The 17,892-nt window shown below is 35.3% G+C and overlaps 3 protein-coding genes across 3 annotated transcripts; 2 read left to right on the forward strand and 1 right to left on the reverse strand.

Annotated features, from left to right (window-relative positions):
• On the forward strand, window positions 1-3,844 carry LOC127245234 (guanosine deaminase-like). The gene is made up of 6 exons (XM_051265986.1): window positions 1-215; window positions 1,530-1,589; window positions 2,159-2,218; window positions 2,828-3,018; window positions 3,231-3,335; window positions 3,419-3,844. The coding sequence occupies exons 1-6, from the start codon at window positions 200-202 to the stop codon at window positions 3,605-3,607; spliced, it is 621 nt and encodes a 206-aa protein (XP_051121943.1). The 5' UTR covers window positions 1-199; the 3' UTR covers window positions 3,608-3,844.
• Window positions 3,845-4,367: 523 nt separating this feature from the next.
• On the forward strand, window positions 4,368-14,255 carry LOC127240572 (protein HASTY 1). The gene is made up of 22 exons (XM_051259349.1): window positions 4,368-4,601; window positions 5,201-5,302; window positions 7,077-7,220; window positions 7,335-7,415; window positions 7,624-7,693; window positions 7,988-8,058; window positions 8,133-8,296; window positions 8,375-8,446; window positions 8,561-8,792; window positions 9,596-9,658; window positions 9,745-10,011; window positions 10,434-10,547; window positions 10,673-10,799; window positions 10,880-11,049; window positions 11,131-11,232; window positions 11,380-11,483; window positions 11,584-11,878; window positions 11,975-12,219; window positions 12,331-12,834; window positions 12,933-13,227; window positions 13,307-13,490; window positions 13,954-14,255. Exons 1-22 carry the CDS (start codon window positions 4,491-4,493, stop codon window positions 14,034-14,036), a joined length of 3,600 nt encoding a protein of 1,199 aa, XP_051115306.1. The 5' UTR covers window positions 4,368-4,490; the 3' UTR covers window positions 14,037-14,255.
• Window positions 14,256-16,145: 1,890 nt separating this feature from the next.
• LOC127240643 (uncharacterized) lies at window positions 16,146-16,810 on the reverse strand. Its single transcript, XM_051259475.1, has one exon. It carries the CDS (start codon window positions 16,684-16,686, stop codon window positions 16,300-16,302), a length of 387 nt encoding a protein of 128 aa, XP_051115432.1. The 5' UTR covers window positions 16,687-16,810; the 3' UTR covers window positions 16,146-16,299.
• Window positions 16,811-17,892: the final 1,082 nt, after the last annotated feature.

Consider the following 17,892-nt stretch of genomic DNA (forward strand, 5'->3'; position numbering starts at 1 on the left):
TTTTATTCCGCTGCGTTTCACGGCCACAGATTCCTTGCCACGAGCGCGTATCGTGCACGCGAGGCCGTACGCAGCCACTGCCTATATAAACTTGCGTGGGTTCCCGACTGGCAACAAGTAGGTTGAAACGCTTTTGGCTTTTTCAATTGGATTCAAGAAGTATCTGCGATTCGTGAGATCCGATTGCTTTTTCTCGGCCATGGAAGACCAGAAAGGTTATCCGTCTGGTGAATTATGTTTTTATTTTTAATTTTTTGGCCTCCGAGTAAATTTGGATGAATGTTTTGATTCTGCGTGCGTCTGTGTGAGTTCTTTTTGTAATTTGATTAACTATTTTTCGTGATTGTTTGTATTGTAGTTTTATTGATTTAGTTTTTGATTATGTTAGAAACTTGTTTTCGAGATTGACGGTGGTAGGCGAGACTAGCTGTTTTATTTATTGCTTTTTCTCGGAATTTTCGCCCGTCGGTGTGCGAAATAAGATTTGAGTTGTTTCACAATTGACTGGGTTTGTTTGGTGGTGAAAGGATTCAATTTTGCTGGAAGATTTGATGATGGTCCCCTATACTTTAGAGCATTACTTCGTTTCTGATGTTGGACAGTTGTAAGTCCGCTGTGAATCATGCAGTGCGGAATGTATCTTTTATTTACAATTCCTGAGCAGGTTCTAAATTTAAAATACGTGCAACAGTTGAAAGTATATACGGCCAATCACTGTGCTAAAGCTTAGGAATTTTCCTTTCTCCAATTTTCTGTGCGATAAATTTCTTCTGTATTAGTGATATGACCTAGCAGATTATTATCAGAGCTTTCATTATATTGTGGATTGGAACAATATCTTGTCATGTATGAAACCTAATTTGAGCATATATTATATGTAGTTTGAATTCTTCAAATCATTTTTTTTTTGGGACTGAAATCATTATTAGTTCAAGATCATACACTGGCTGGACCAAAAAGTTCGGATAGAAGCTATGATAGTACTACTAACCCATGCTAACCTTCCCAACATGCTATTAAATCCTTTGAGTTTATTTTCTGTGTGGTGGATCAGGTATATACTAAAGTAGTCCCACAAAATATCAGTTGTGTTTGTGTAATGACATCTGCTGATTTTGCTGACTCTTATTTCTCAATGTTATGTGTAATTAATCGTTTGATTAAATTTCTTTATAAGAATTTGTTGTTATGAGCCTGGTGCTCTCTTATTTGTTACCATTGCAATGATTACTAATTGCCATGAAATTTATGCCTTTGCTACAAATATTATTAATGTGTATAATGATCGGTTGGAGGCATACATAATTTAGAAGATCACACTTACAGAAAAGTGTATACTCTCAAATTCATGTCCTTCAGTTGATTTGAAACCTTTGAAGTCCTCCATGGACAATTTGCATTCTCAGTGTTGCTAACCGAGAAAACTGGGCAGAAGTCGGTTAATAAAAAATTCTGATTTGATTTGTCCTTATTAGACGTAGCCCCAAAATTTTATTTGTGTGTATGCTGACTATCCATATGTTTTATAGTTGTTGAAGTTAAGGACGGAATCATCCCAGTTGATTCTTCATTTCCTGGTCATCAAGAAGGTAATCCAGTGATTTTTTAAAAATTTTTTTTTATAGAACAGATTTTCCTTTTTTTCTTTCCTTGTCTGAGTAGACCAACTTGTGAGCTCGAAAGTTGAGCATGATTTCTCAAATAATATGGAACAACAAAATATTATATTATTGATTTATTGTTTGTGCACATCTTTTCAGTCAATGGATATGTAGTTTTTAAGACAAAAGATAATTGTATGTAACATAACCTGGTAAATATTTACTTCATAAGGATATGCTTATGCTTCATAATATTAGCACCAGAAGAGAGGGGGTTATAATGCACTGATGATAAAGTAGTGCAAAACACATACAAATATTGCATTTAGAACAGACTCAGGGTAACTTTTTGTATGGAATGCCAGGAGAGTTTGCCTTTGCCCCTTTGAAAGAAGGTAGATGTTATCACTTTCATGATTTCATTCTTATTGATTAGCCCAGTCCAACAGATCCTTGTATGTTATTTTTCCACTTAAAGGTGGTGTTGTGGACTAACATTTTCTTGGTTGTTCCTCTGATCATGGCAAGTTGCTGACACTCATTTCTTTCTTTCTCAGTTCTTGATGCTAAAGATGGAACAATCTCGGTTGCGTCTGCATTTGCTGGTCATCAAGAAGGTGACTTAATTTTAAATTTTTATTTAGGTTATCTTTACATATTTTAACTGTTCCCTCTGGAATCAACATGTTTTTTCATTTTATCGATGGGATTTTTTTTTTTACTTTTTATGCCTTCCAGACAAGAATTGCTATTTTATGTATTTATTTATTTCTTCCTATGGGGTTCAAAATGATATGGCTAATATGTATTTTCTCATAAGAAGCCTTTTCTAAGATATGTATGCTGCATCTATTGAAAATAATGGCCTTTGACAGATAGGCTCATTGGAGCCATGTTGGTTGATACTTTGTTGGAGATTGAAAAGTTGAACAAACTTACTTTCATTTTCCCCAAAATTCTGGGAGACAAGCTAATTGCTCTTTACGTTTTTGTTGTTTTGCCCCTGAAATCCGTAGATCAGGGTGAGAGATATATCTTTATTTATTCTTAGTTTACTATAAGGAAATACTAAAAGGATCCCAAATGCGCTTGCTCATGGTACACAGCATTGAGCTGTGGCCGCCAAACCTTATGCAGTTAGCCTTTAACGACTGTAACATTGCTTAACGCTATCTAATGCTTTAATCAAGGCCTCAACTAATTATATTATTTTGTAATGATGGCAGCTGTTCAGGACAAAGATCACAAATTCTTGAGAAGAGCAGTTGAAGAAGCTTACAAAGGTGTAGATTCTGGCGATGGAGGTCCTTTCGGCGCCGTTGTCGTGCGTGATGGAGAAGTGGTTTCCAGTTGCCACAACCTGGTTCTCAAGCATACTGACCCGACTGCCCATGCAGAAGTTACGGCCATTAGAGAGGTTCGAACTTTACCTTCTGAAAAACTTAATGTGCCTTTTAAGTCAAATCTTGTATGGCAAAATTTGAATTTACTCGGTAGTATTTTGCATATGCTTGTTTTATTCGATTTATACGCTTTATATGAAGCATTAGAAACTGCTCTAATGCTACAAAATGAGAATAATGAGAAATAATAAACTTCAGCATTGATGAAACCCTGTTTATCTTTCAGGCGTGCAAGAAATTGGACAAGATAGAGCTATCGGACTGTGAGATCTATGCTTCCTGCGAGCCGTGCCCTATGTGCTTTGGCGCTATCCATCTCTCGAGAATCAAGGTTTTCCATCCCGGGATTATTCTACTTTCCGATTTTCTTCCTGCTCAATCTGAGCTAATCCAACCATTTTTTCTTTTCTCCAGAGACTGGTGTATGGAGCCAAGGCCGAAGCTGCCATTGCCATAGGGTTCGATGACTTTATTGCCGATGCATTACGAGGGACCGGATTCTACCAAAAGGCTAATTTGGAAATCAAAAGAGCCGATGGTAACGAGGCCCTCATAGCGGAGCAGGTGTTTGAGAAAACGAAGGCAAAATTTCAGCTCTACTGACACCACACCACACCACACACATACATACTTATTTCTCCCCGCTTGTTTGTTTGTCTTATCCATCCGTTCGTAACGTTTGCATTGTCTGTCCGTACTCTCGTAGATATGATCATCTTACAATAACGTACGTGTTTAACATTCAGAACATTTTTCAATAATTGATTATGGTTCTCGATGTAAGTTGGAAACATATAACCTCACTTTCTCTCTCTTTATGGTAAGTTCTTTTAGAATTCATTCCGGGTTTCCGTTGCTTGGCATTAACGTGGTCGGGTTGAGTCGAGGGTTGATTAAAATGTGTTGTCTATTTTTTAGCTCAGATTTTAAAACGGCTGTGTTTGGACGTGGATTTTGTTTTTCTTAAATCCGATTCGGTAAACGGCTAGAGCACCGGGGATGGCTAATACTCCGGGCGGAGCATCGACCGGAATGAAGAATATTTTTTGAAAAATTGTCACTGCTCAATCAATATAAAATATTATTTTTTTCTCGTTCTATTTAGTAAAAAAATTTTTTACTCAAGACAAAAAATACTTCAATATAATTTTCTTAGTAAAAAATAATGAGTAAATTATGTATTTTTTTCTATTAAAAATGTATAAAATATTTTAAATACTTATATTATGCAATTTTTCCTAAAAACACATGATTTATCCAAAAATGAGAATAACTCGGAGACATAAATGGAAAAATAGACTGGGAGGGATGGATATTATTTTTCTCTTTAAAAATAACGTACAGTATAAAATTAATAGTCATAAATCGAGTTGTGGACTAGAGTGAAAACCAAACCCCAGTCTCGTTCAGTCGTGTCTCGTCGTCAGTTTCCTTTCCATTCCTTGTCACCAAAGTAACACAGCACAACACAGCAATCGCCGCTTCCATGGACGACGCCGCTGGAATCGCCGCCACTGTGGCGCGCGCCATAGCCACCTTCCTCGACTGGACCTCCTCCCCCGATGCGCGTGCGGCGTCGCACGCCTACTTGGAAACCGTAAGTTCGATTTTATTTTATTTTTGTCCAATGTCGGCGCCGAGCATCACTGCTTGTTTTTGTTGTTGCTATTGCTTATTGGTTTATTCGAGTGTTTTTGGAAAACGAATTGGGCGGGAATTTAAGTATTAATTATTCAGGAGTTGGTTGTTCGGCGAGACAGTTTGGATTTAATGAACGAGGAAATGAATTCCGTTAGCTAAGGGTTTGAAGCAGATGGATTATTTTGTCCTTTTGGTCACTCATCATGTGATGCGATGTTGGCAATTGGTTGAAGATGTGGTTCTGTCGTTGCTTGTGAACATTTATTTGATTCAATTCCTTCTGTCTTATGGATAGATTACTATGTCATCTCAACTATTTTGTGTTGATTGTTCGGTTCAGTGTTTGTGATTTGATACTGTGGTTTGTTTTCTAGGATTATTTTCGTTTCTCTTTTGGTACTATAGTTTAGGAAGTTTCAATGTAAGTATGGTGGTCTGGTTACACTTTAAAATCCAACTATAGTAATGTTTTATAGATGCAATTCAATTTAATTGCTTCATGCTCAACGAGCTAGTTGTTTATGGGGAGATTGTTGCCATCATTGCCATTTGCAGATAAAAGCTGGAGATGCTCGAGCTTTGGCAAATACATCCTTTATTTTGGTCAAGAGAGATTGGTCTTCTGAGATCAGGTTGCATGGTTTTAAAATGCTTCAGGTACAATTATTTGGCATTTTTTGTTTATTTTCTTATTCTTACCCTGAAACACTTTTATTTGAAATTCTGTGTTATTTGAATCCTTGTGCGCGAACTGAACAGGGCAGATATAGAGAATTTTTCCGAGAAATACCGATATTTTTTTAGAGAATCTACTTTCTACAAACACTATATGCTTGCAGCAAATATGAATGTGGGTTGTCAATATTTTCTAACAGATTAATAAACTCATACTAAAGGTTAAAATAATAATAATAATAATAATAATAACAAGCCTACAAAAAATTCAAAATTAAATGAATTATCGTAGCCTTCCTTGCTCTCAGAAAATAAGTGTGCCGTATTTGGTGTTTCATCAATGCATGAGTGGGGCTACTTGTTACTTTTGTAGACTTTACTCAGAAGATGCTCCTTTTTAGGGATTTGATACCCACGTGTACATCGTGTTAAGTCTAGAAAGGATAACTTCATGATAAGCTCATTTATGAATGTGAACTTTTTTCCAATCGTATTATATCATTACAATTGACAGCTGTCGCTTGTAGTGGTGTATTAAAAGTTCCAGGACAGCCTTTATCCCCGGGGAAGAATCACAAATTGAATCCACATTAGTTAGGACTTTGTCCTGGATTTGATACCCGATTAAACGATGCGAAATTGACATGTACATCGTGTAAAATCTAGAAAGGATAACTTAATGATAAGCTCATTTATGAATGTGAACTTTTTTCCAATCGTATTATATCATGACAATTGGCAGCTGTCACTTGTAGTGCTGTATTAGAAGTTCCAGGACAGCCTTTATCCCCGGGGAAGAATCACATAATGGAATCCACATTAGTTAGGACTTTGTCCTGGATTCTTGATCACTGGACAATAATACTTTGTTTCATAAAAAATGAGGATACAAGCAATACCTTGATGTTTCATCACTTATGCAGCCCTATTAGGATATCATTTCCCTATTAGCTCTTTTTAGCAATAAAAATATTAAGGATGCTGGATTTCATTATATAGATAGGTTTCACTCTTTCTTCAGAAGTGTTCTATTTTTCAGTAATCAAGAGGTATTGGAATACCTTGATGTTTCATCACTTATGCAGCCCCAGACAGTATTGATGCTTGCAAATTGTTAGATCTAAAAACCATACTTCAATGTAACAACCTCGTACAAACATTCCAACTGTTGAATGTGCACAACATTTCATCTCCATTTTCTTTTTCCTTCTCTTCTTCTTTGTTTTCTCTTTGTCCATCTCTCAACACCCTACCTTAACTAGACACACTAAGGTCAAAACATGAGTCAGGCGAATCAAGTTATCCCTGTTCGGCCTGTTCACTTTTTGGGGTCTATTCCGGTTGTCTCAAGTTTGATCCATAGAAGGTCCATTGGAAAAGCTTGGTAGTGTTCTCATTCTTAGTGTATAAATAAGGATAACAAGGTTTTTAGGATAGTTGAATGTCAAAACTCTGAATTTTAAAATTCTTTTGGTGTTTGTTTAAGCAAGAGTAATAATATTTTGAATTATTGCATGTTATAGACTCGTAGTTTTGGTGATTTTTTTTTTTTTTTTTTTTTTTTTTTTTTTTCCGGAGGGAGACTAGGAACAATCATCGGCTATGCCTTATATTTGTTATGTTCTGACTTTTTACCTTTAAAACTTATGCATTTATTGTTGTGGTGTTATAATTGGGTAGTTATAATTTGAATGAAACAGGGCAAAAAATATGCTCTTGGATAGTTACTTACTTTCTCCTTTTTCTTTTCAATCAGCATCTTGTGCGATTGCGTTGGGATGAAATAAATCCTTTGGACCGAAGAAACTTTGCAAATGTATCTGTGGATCTGATGTCTGAAATTGCAAGTCCTAGTGAAGAATGGGCATTGAAAAGTCAGGCAGCTGCTCTTGTTGCTGAGGTTCTTTACAGTTACTATTGTTGTTGTTATTATTATTATTATTATCGTTCGTATTATCTTTACCTGCAGTAGACACCTCTCTCTCTCTTGCTTCAGTTTTACTATATTGTGCAGATTGTTAGGAGGGAAGGACTAAGTCTATGGCAAGACCTTCATCCATCTATAATTACCCTGTCCAACATGGGCCCGACACAGGTCACTAAATAATCTCTATTGTGATTGTAGCTTCTGTAGTTTAGAATTCTTGGAATTTATCAGTTTTGTTTATTGAGCATGTGACCTGTACTAGTCCACAGTAGAGCATGCCTACTCACTTGAGTTATGTGATGAAACACATGGGTGTATGTGGATTTTAGGAACTAGTAATATTTTATGCAAGTTATTGCTTCTCAAATCATCTCAGGCTGAGCTGGTGTTGATGATGCTGAGGTGGCTTCCGGAAGATATTACAGTTCATAATGAGGATTTAGAAGGTTTGTGCCAGATACATATAAAGAGTTTACATTCTTGTTGGTCTTTGTGATTAACCTCTAGAATTCTTCTCTTGTTTCATCGTCTACTTTTTCTATAATAATTTAAATGTGATATTTTTTAGCTTTCTATTATTCAGTTTCACCATAACTGTTGAAACAAAAGTAATTTTCAATCAAAGGTTTATATGTTATTGCATACTTCGTTGAATCAATAAAGTAATTCTATGGTGTGTATTTGCTTTCATTTCATTTTGCTTTTTCCTTGCTAACCGTAGGGTAAATATTGGTAATTAGGTGATAGGCGCAGAGCTTTATTACGTGGGCTAAGTCAGTGTTTGCCCGAGATCTTGCCTCTGTTGTATACTGTAAGTTTTTGTTGCTGCCTTGTTTATCATATGCCTGTTCTTGCATTACTGTTTGATGTAATCTTCTGATTCAGCTGCTAGAGAGACACTATGGAGCTGCAATTATGGAAGCTGGTAGAAACCAAATGGACATTGCAAAGCAGCATGCAGCAGCAGTGATGGCTGCAATCAATGCTGTTAATGCATATGCAGAGTGGGTTCCATTACCTGATCTTGCAAAATATGGAATTATATATGGGTATGGTAACTTCTACCCCTCTAGCTCTCTAGTTGAATTGTTATATTTTGTTAGTTTATCTTTCTGTGTTACAAACAGGTGTGGAGTTTTGCTCGGTTCTCCAGATTTTCGGCTTCATGCTTGTGAGTTTTTCAAACTTGTGTCACCAAGGTGGGCAATAAGAACCTTTTGGTTTTTCCCCATAATATGCAATCAGATCTTAAAAGCTTATGGCATGTTGATATGTGATTGCTATTTGCTACTGTGTTGTACTCTTCTATATAGGAAAAGGCCTGCAGATGCTTCTTCAGACTTCGATTCGTCAATGATGAGTGTTTTCGAAATCTTAATAAATGCCTCCAGAGATTTCTTTAATAAAACAAGCTCTGCTTCTGACAACAATGGAAGTGAATTTGAGTTTGCAGAATATCTATGTGAAAGTTTGGTTTCATTGGGTTCTACAAACATGGAATGTATTGCTTCTAATAATTCAGCCCTCTCAATTTATCTCCAACAGGTGATTTCTTCACTCCTTATTCGTGGCAGTATTATGCATCTTAAGTATTTTTGGCCCCATTAAACACCCAAGTTGATCTTACCTCTTGATGAGTTCGTTATGTGGATTAATCCAGAGTAAAAAGATAGTTAATAGTGTTGTTTCTTATTGAGCTAACTTATGTATTGCAAGTACTTAAACTGTGTTGTCTGATAATATGGAGAGTCATGATGAGATCAGAAATGATAGTCTCTGTTTGACATGTCATACAATTCAAACGTTGTAGTACTTAATTCTTGGATTAAAAGGGTAATAGTAAGGATGGCAATATCAATGTAATTCATTCTGATCAAGTTGTCTTTTGCAATTTCATTCGATCACATGTTAGTTCTTAAAGAGCATTGAAAACTTCTTGGCTTTGTTGTAGATCAATTCTGTTTATTAAGTCGACTAACATCTGTGAGCAGCCTCCATTTTGATCTTATTAAGGGGGATTTGTGTCAATGCTTGCATAATCATGAACAATTTATTGTGGAAAGAATTTCTTAGGAGTTGTTTCATGCTATGAGATGAAGTTTCCCTTTTAATTCATTCTTCTGTACATCATTACTTGTGCATTCCTGATGGATTCTTGTTTGAGTCTCTATGCCTTGTCTTTTGTACTAGTGGGAATATCTGAATATCATTTGAGTGAATTGCAAAGAAGTTGACATTGCCCCATGCAATGTGAAGGTTGTCTTTGGCATATTGTTATTAGTTTCCCATTGGAATAATAATGTTAACCAGTGGTTTGATTCCTTTTAGTTTGTTTCTTAAAATTACAGATGTTGGGGTTTTTCCAACACTTCAAGCTGGTTCTTCATTATCACTCATTACTCTTTTGGCTGGTATGATCTGCAAAATTTCTCCTTAGCAATGAAAATTAAAGTTTTACGTCCTTAATTTTAATGAATTGTGGTTCTTGTTGTGATAGTTGTTGATGCGTGAACCAGTCTCAAAATCTAAGGCTGTTGTGGTTTCTGAATCCAACATGGGCACTGGACAAGTTGAAAATGAAAAGAGAAGAACTCTAGATTTAGTGACTGACGATATATGCAGAGCTCTGTTAGACACATCGTTTGAACGAATGCTGAAGAAAGAAAAAGTCCAATCTGCTGCAACACCAACTTTCGGAGCCTTGGAATTATGGACTGATGATTTTGACAGCAAAGTAGAATTCAGTCAATACCGTGCACGACTGGTATGTTTTATTTAGCAACTGGCTTTGCTTCCCTTCCATTTTGCACAATAAAAGCTTCTGTTGGTAACCATGTTTTTAGGAATTTTAACCTTTCTAGGTGAATATTACATGGGATTTTGTCTACTTCCTTAGATTATTCTTATCAATTGTGTCAAAGGTTTTGATGATTATGCCCTTTGTGGGAATAATGAAATCTGACAAGATATTTATGATGGAATAAATTAGAAATCGGTCAGGGCCATGCCAAAGAGACCCTGTAAAATATGAATATTGAACGGGGCTGTTTTAACATGCTGTTGAAATAGAACTTTCTCACTTTGCGAATATTTCCATTGTGATTGCTGCCAGAGTATATGGGAAATAGCTGGTATATTATTAGCTTATTCTTGTGCTTGTATCTACTAAGGTTTTCTATGATGCAGTTAGAATTGATCCGGCTTATAGCATATGAAAGGCCTCTCGTGGCTGCTGCTAAAGTTTCTGAAAGAATTACAGAAGTTCTAAGTCGTACTATAATTGTACCTGTACCTCCTAAAGTAAGTACCTCCATATTTAGTTATTGTACAATGTAATAATTTACTGAATTGAAATTGTCTCCTCTGATTAAATGCTAACTTTTTTACTTGTAATTATCTCATGGGTTCTTGAATTGCGAACAAAGGATATGGCCATGATAGAAAGCATGCATTCTGCTTTAGAAAATGTGGTCACTGCAATTTTTGATGGATCTAAAGACTACCGAAAAAATAGCACTGATGTCCAGCTTTCATTGCATCGAATATTTGAAGGTTGATCACCACCATACCATATGTATGAAGCTTTTTCTGTAGCCTCTGCCTTCTTATAATCTTGTTACACTCACATGCAGGTTTGCTTCAGCAGCTTATTTCATTGAAATGGACTGAACCAACATTAGTTGAAGTTCTTGGTCACTATATGGATGCATTGGGCTCTTTCTTGAGGTACTTCCCAGAAGCTGTTAGCAGCGTAATCAATAAGCTGTTCGAACTGTTAACGTGCCTGCCTGTCATGGTTAAGGTTGTCCTTGTGTATTCTTTTCCACTTAAATACTGTAGTACTCACCTTGCACGTGCTTAAAGTCATGTTTGATATCTGTAGGATCCTGCAACTAGCACTGCTCGCCGTGCAAGATTACAGATATGCACATCATTTATTCGAATTTCAAGGGCTGCCAGTGAAAGCGTCTTGCCTCACATGAAGGTAATCTGTGCACTTTTAATTGAAAATTAAATTTAAAGAATGTGCTCCATTACTGTTTTGATTGATTAGAATTATAAACTTGGGTGGTTAGAGCTTGCTATAATAATGGCATCGGACATCTTATATCTTATAATATAATGTTTGCAGGGGATCGCTAGCACTATGACATACTTGCAAACGGAGGGTGTTTTACTACGTGCAGAGCAAAATCTTCTAGGCGAAGCATTTCTAGTTATGGCTTCTTCTGCTGGGTAATCACTCTATCGAAAACCTAGATTTGTATGTTCCTTGTGACTATTCCTGCTTTTCGCATTTAAAATCAATCATTGTTAAACTTTTGAACTTGTTCAGCGTTCAGCAGCAACAAGAGGTTTTGATGTGGCTGCTCGAGCCTTTGAGTAAGCAATGGACTCAGCCAGAGTGGCAAGAAGCGTACTTGTCAGATCCATCCGGCTTAGTAAAGCTTTGTACAGATACGCAATTTATGTGGTCCATATTCCACACATTGACATTCTTTGAGCGGGCACTGAAGAGGAGTGGCTTTAGAAAAGGCAATTTGAGTTCAGAAAACGGTTCAAAAACAAATTCCCTTGGTGGGCACCCAATTGATTCGCATCTCTCGTGGATGCTTCCACCTCTTCTTAAAGTAAGGATGCAATGTTCTGATACCCTTATTCCATCAGAAACAACCAATCATTATTTAATTGTTGATTTTCTGATTGTGGCTTGTTTAAATGTTCAGCTGCTTTGCGCAATACACTCACTTTGGTCCCCGTCTGTTACGCAAGCTCTTCCTGGAGAAATGAGGGCTGCAATGGTTATGAGTGATTTTGAGAAAATTAATCTTCTCGGAGAAAGCAAACAAAAATTGCCTAAGGGAGGATTAACCTTCAGTGATGGATCTCACTTTGACTTTAACAAGGAAGCCTATCCAGAGCATAATGAAGCAGATATTCGGAATTGGCTGAGAGGGATCAGAGATAGCGGGTATGTATTCATAATTTGGTAAAATCCGCAATGATATTCTCTTGCGTTCACTGATCTAATTATGCCAATTTGGAAAGGCAGTTTTCTCTAACTATTTATCTCTTACCTCAGGTATAGCATATTGGGTTTATCTGCGACTCTCAAGGACTCCTTTTACAGACGTATGGATCCTCATTTTGTTATCTCGGCATTGGTGGAAAATATACAGTACATGGAGTTCAGGCACTTAAAGCAACTCCTACACCTGGCTCTAATTCCCATAGTTAGATGCTGTCCCACGGATCTGTGGGAGGTGTTACTGGAAAAACTCCTTCACCCATTACTCCTCCATGTCTCGCATGCTCTAAGCTCTTCATGGTCCAGCCTTTTACGAGATGGAAGAGCACAAGTTCCTGACCTTATTGGGATACTTCCTGGGCCGGACTTAAAAGTAGAAGTCATGGAAGAAAAGCTTCTCCGGGATTTAACCCGCGAAATCGGTTCCCTGCTATCTGTTTTTTCTTCTCCCGCACTTAATACTGGACTCCCGTCCTTAGAACAGGCCGGCCAAGTTAGCCACATGGATGCTTCTTCTTTGAGAGATTTAAACACCTTTGCTGCCAATTCGATGGTTGGGTATGTTCCTGAAACCTTATTTTTATTATTTATGCAAAGTTTCGAGTTTTAGCTTGTGGATAGGTTAATGTTTGGGCTGGTTTTTATGTTCTGCGCAGATTTATATTGAATCATAAGAGTCTTGCAATTCCAGTCTTGAAGATATGCATCGAATCATTTAGTTGGACCGATAGTGAAGCAATGACTAAGGTTTCTTCGCTCTGCGGGGTAGTGGTTCTCCTTGCAATCTTTTCGAACAATGTTGAGCTCAAAGAATATGTGTGCAGAGATTTATTTTCTGCTATCATCCAAGGCCTAACCCTCGAATCGAATGCTTTTATAAGCTCTGATTTAGTTGATCTCTGTCGCGAGATCTTTATTTATCTTTCGCATAGAGATCAGTCACCCAGGCAGGTTAGATGTGTAACAAATTTTTGTTGACTGCTGATGCTATATCTTTAAAGTCGAGAACTGACCACAATTATTGTTGCAGATTCTGCTCTCTCTGCCATGCATTACTCCACAAGATCTATTTGCTTTTGAAGAAGCTTTGTCGAAGACGGGTAGCCACAAGGAGCAAAAACAACATATGAAAAGTCTTTTAGTGATGGCAACGGGAAACAAGTTGAAGGCTCTTGCCGCTCAGAAGGGCTTAAATGTCATCACAAATGTTACAAGTAAGTGGTTTGCATTTGGACAATTATTTACCTTCCTATGAATCAGCTTGTTTCTAAATTGGCGAAGTAAATTATATATTGTGTAGTTTATATTAGATTAATCTTTTCTCATCGACAAATTCCATCCATAAGAACATGACATATGTGATATGTGTTAGGACACATCTATTTTTATAAATTTTAAGTTAAACCAACTTTAGTTCACAATTTGGTGGTAACGAGCTGAAACTTCGCATGCCTATTGGTATTTGGTTAACTGCGAGACAATCTCTATTAGTCATTAACGGAAACTGCATTTTGTATACTAAAACTTGGTCTACTTTGAGATTCTTCATAGAAAACTCCATATGTTCATCCTTCTGGATTTGCCATATACTCCAAATTTCGACATAATCCGTCCAAGGTGGTGTGTTTTTTGTTTTTTTTTTTTACCTTTGTTAAGACATTTTCATCTTCTCTGCAGCAAGACCACCACGCAATTTGGAAACTAATCCAGAATCTAGTCGGGATGAGGGGGAAACCATTGGATTGGCTGCAATGACATGAAATAGTCGGGTATGTCCTCGTTTTCTTTGCTATACTAAAAAATGCTGATCATGAAGAAACTTCAGTTTTCGGAGAGGTTAACAAAAATATCTGAGTCTATTTATTGGACACTTTTTAAGTTTCTAATCTCTGTGATCATATATGGTGTCTCACTGGAGCTTGTTATGTATATACTATCTGTGCTTAACTGAATAACCAATCATTTATTTATTTTTCTAATTTCAAAGTGCATTGGGTGATAAAATAAATATATATATATGTATTTCGAGTTTATTATGTATATATTTGCATAGCTGCTGCTGCGGCTGCTTCAAGCACAGTTGTAGTTTCTTTGTACATAGTAGAGCTGTTGGGCGAAAAGCTGGGCTGGTGAAGTGTATCATTCGTTCAGGTAATAAATCTATATTTTTATTAAAGTTTTTGAATTATATAATGGATATAACTTGAGATTGTTAAGAGTGTTAGTGTGGGACTAAGTATGAGATTATAACTCAGAATTCTTTTCGTGTTTATTTATTTATCTAATTATTGGGTGTTTCAGTGATTTAAACGTATATTTATGTTCCTTTTTTAAAATATTTTGAAATTTTGAGTTTTTTTGAAAATATTAAAAAATAGATGTTTTTATCCAAGATATATATATATATATATTCTTACATTATTCTCAAGGTTTGTTCACATATAGTAGTATTTTTTTATATATATTATTTTGTTAACATTAATTTTTATTAATTTTATTTTTTTTAATCTAAATTTATGTTTTTTTTTTTGTCATAAAAAAAATATTTTTTTTTTAAGTAAAAAATACCAATTTTATATTTTTTTAACTGAAAGAAAATATTACTTCATCCATTTTTATTTTAAAGTATTCATTTCTGTTAATATTTATTTAAATTTCAAATATATCATTAATACATACAATTATTTTTTACATTACTATAAATTCCCAAATGGCCCAGAACATGACTAAAGTCCTGGTCATGTAATGATTTTTTACTTAATGTCAAAAAGGAAAAATGAATATAGATTTAAAATATATTTCATTCATTTATAAAAAATTAATAATTTAATTTAAAATAGTGTTTTATCTGTCTCTCAATACAATGGTTTTAATTATATTTTTGTCTGCAATCTTATTTTTATTATAAAAAGTTTTATTATTATTTTTTTGCCAGACTATTCATAAAAAAATATATATAAAATAAACAAACCCTCAATTGATATTATAAAAATGTACTCCTTCTGTTCCAGATACCGTCAGTCTCACCTACCTGATATCCGGGAGGGAGTATTTTTTATTTGTCATTCAAATTTATGTATTTCTTTTTAATAATTACAAAAAATGTATTTTTATTTTCATTTTTTTGCAAAAGGTATAGTTTTTGTATATATATATATATCTATTTTTCATTGAACCACATAATTAGATAATAAAAATATACATATATATATATATACACTAAGTTCACACCATAGGTATATACTTACCTTAAAAAAGTTGAATAGATGAGAAAGAAATGTATATTTATTTTTGTTATTTGTGATATGATAATGATGTATTTTTCAATTTATTTGAAAAATATTGCAAGAAAGTGACGTGGGACATACGGAAGGAGTAGTATAAAAATAAAATTGATATTTCGCCATATACAATAAATTATTATTTTCATTAAAAAATTATATTTAAAATAATTGAACATATTGAAAATATGGCGACCAAAATTTTGGATTAAATCAGACATAGTTAACGTACATATATAAAATAAATTTAAGAATCAAATAATCAATTAAGAACATGTACCAGTCAAAAGGATCGGATTCTCAGAACTGCGTAAGGCGCAAAAAGTAAAGGCTCGATCCGAAAAAACATATCATATTAATTGTTCAAGCAATTGAAACGCCAGAAATTCAATTCCAGCCAGAAATTTCAATCAATCTCCGTAGACGACGTGCAAAGGAAGAGATTAAAGCAATTGAAACGCCAGAAATTTCAATCAATCTCCGTATACGACATGCAAAAGAAGAGATTAAAGCAATTGAAACGCCAGAAATTCAATTTCAGACAGATATCGCCAAAATGCAGTTTCAATCGGATCTCCGTAGACGACGTGCAAAAGAAGAAATAGAAGATTAAAAGCCAGAAATTCAATTCCAGACAGAAATCGCCAATGCATTTTCAATCAATCTCCCTAGACGACGTGCAGAAGAAGAAATTAAAGCTAAAAGCAGCTAAAACAAACCGTACGCACGCAAAGTAGGAGCATCACGCATTTGCGCGCTGAACCGCCCTCATAAGCAAGCTGTCTCCCTGGAGAATAATGCATACCGGCGAATTTCCGATTCCGCGCGCCTTCGCGAGCATGACCTCCTTCGTGAGCTCCGCAAATTCCTCCGGATCGATCTTGCCGTTCCGATCTGCGTCGAACTTCTCGAACAGCACGTCGTACAAAGCGGTGATTTCTTCCTTCGATTGCAACTCGAATTCCGACGAGGCGAGCTTCCCGGCGCGCTTCTGCAGTACGTCTCTGGACAGAACACCGTCGCCGTTCGCATCCAGCGATTTGAACTTCTCGTTCACCCATTTCTGAAACGCTGTGGCGTCGTTCACGAATGCGGTGACCGTCGGACCGTCGATGAATTCTACGCTCATTTTACCGCCTGTAGCGTTGTTGTCTCGAAATCGGTGGGCGTGCGCGCGGCGGAGGGAATGGAGATCGGAAAATGTCCGTTCGCCGATGGAAAGCAGTTTTTGTGTCGAGTGCTGGGGAAGGAAATGGTTATAATTAATTAATTAATTAATTTGCCCACACAACCTATATATATATATATATAGGTAGGCGCTGAAAGCGTGTTTTGTGGTGGCGGAACTCGTTTCACGTTTTTAGGTCTACGTGGGCCGTCGTTTCACGCTTTTAGAGGTGGCCCAGCAGTTTTCCCAATTTTTATGGGAAGATAATAAACTACACCATCTATGATCTATTTTCAATATAGTTTCAAAGGGTGGGTGTGGGTTTATTTGGAATTTGACCACTTGTATTTTTACATATTTAATTTTTATAAACTAAAAATAATTATTGAATATTTTGTATATAAAAAAAATGTATTTTAATACGCAGAGTGAACCATTTCAATTCTAATAGTTAGAGTGTGATGAGCATGTATAATATCTAGATCAGTTAAACTATTCTTATAATTTATACAAGTCAAAGATATTCCACTTAATGTCAATTAATTTTAATTTAAAACCTCCAATCTTCTCTTAATATTTACACAATTTCTCATATTTCTTCATTGTTTAATAATTTTAATAGATTAAAAATAATTTAATTTATTTAATTGTTAACTGTTGAGATTGATTTCAATGTGATTAAATTTGAATTTTTAACATACTAATCTGATTGTTTATTAAATACTTTATTCTATTTTAAAAAATATTCATGTTTTATTGTCAAGTTTTACTATCAGATTATTATTTTTACATCAATCTTTTCACAAATACTCGAGTTTTACTATTAAATTATTTTTACACTATTTTTAATAAGTCATTACGATCAATTTCCAAGTAAACAAACAAAGACGTTGAAATTTTGACAAGAATTAAGACATTGGCCTACAAATTTAGGAAGAAAAAATAAAAATTTGTTGTCGATCCTAATTTGAAGGATGGAAATTCCATGACAATATGGAAGATTATTGGCCCCTCGTTGAGTAAGAATTTCTTACATACACAAATACTACATCGACCAAATTTAGACAACATCTGACTCTTATAATTATATATATATATATAATACACTCTCACCCAAAAACACTAAGAATAATAATAATAATAATAATAATAATAAACAACGGATTC

This window comes from Andrographis paniculata, unplaced genomic scaffold (genome assembly GCF_009805555.1).
Source record: "Andrographis paniculata isolate CXL003 unplaced genomic scaffold, ASM980555v1 Contig10END, whole genome shotgun sequence".
NCBI classification, from domain to species: Eukaryota; Viridiplantae; Streptophyta; class Magnoliopsida; order Lamiales; family Acanthaceae; genus Andrographis; species Andrographis paniculata.

Excerpts from the sequence above, each read along its gene's own strand:
- LOC127240572 (XM_051259349.1), top strand. The coding sequence starts at position 4,491 with ATGGACGACGCCGCTGGAATCGCCGCCACTGTGGCGCGCGCCATAGCC. Across the intron at positions 12,220-12,330 it reads AGAGGGATCAGAGATAGCGG|GTATAGCATATTGGGTTTAT; the intron begins GTATGTATTCAT and ends CTCTTACCTCAG. Across the intron at positions 12,835-12,932 it reads GCTGCCAATTCGATGGTTGG|ATTTATATTGAATCATAAGA; the intron begins GTATGTTCCTGA and ends TGTTCTGCGCAG.
- LOC127240643 (XM_051259475.1), bottom strand. The coding sequence starts at position 16,686 with ATGAGCGTAGAATTCATCGACGGTCCGACGGTCACCGCATTCGTGAAC.
- LOC127245234 (XM_051265986.1), top strand. Across the intron at positions 2,219-2,827 it reads ATTTGCTGGTCATCAAGAAG|CTGTTCAGGACAAAGATCAC; the intron begins GTGACTTAATTT and ends TAATGATGGCAG. Across the intron at positions 3,019-3,230 it reads AAGTTACGGCCATTAGAGAG|GCGTGCAAGAAATTGGACAA; the intron begins GTTCGAACTTTA and ends TTTATCTTTCAG.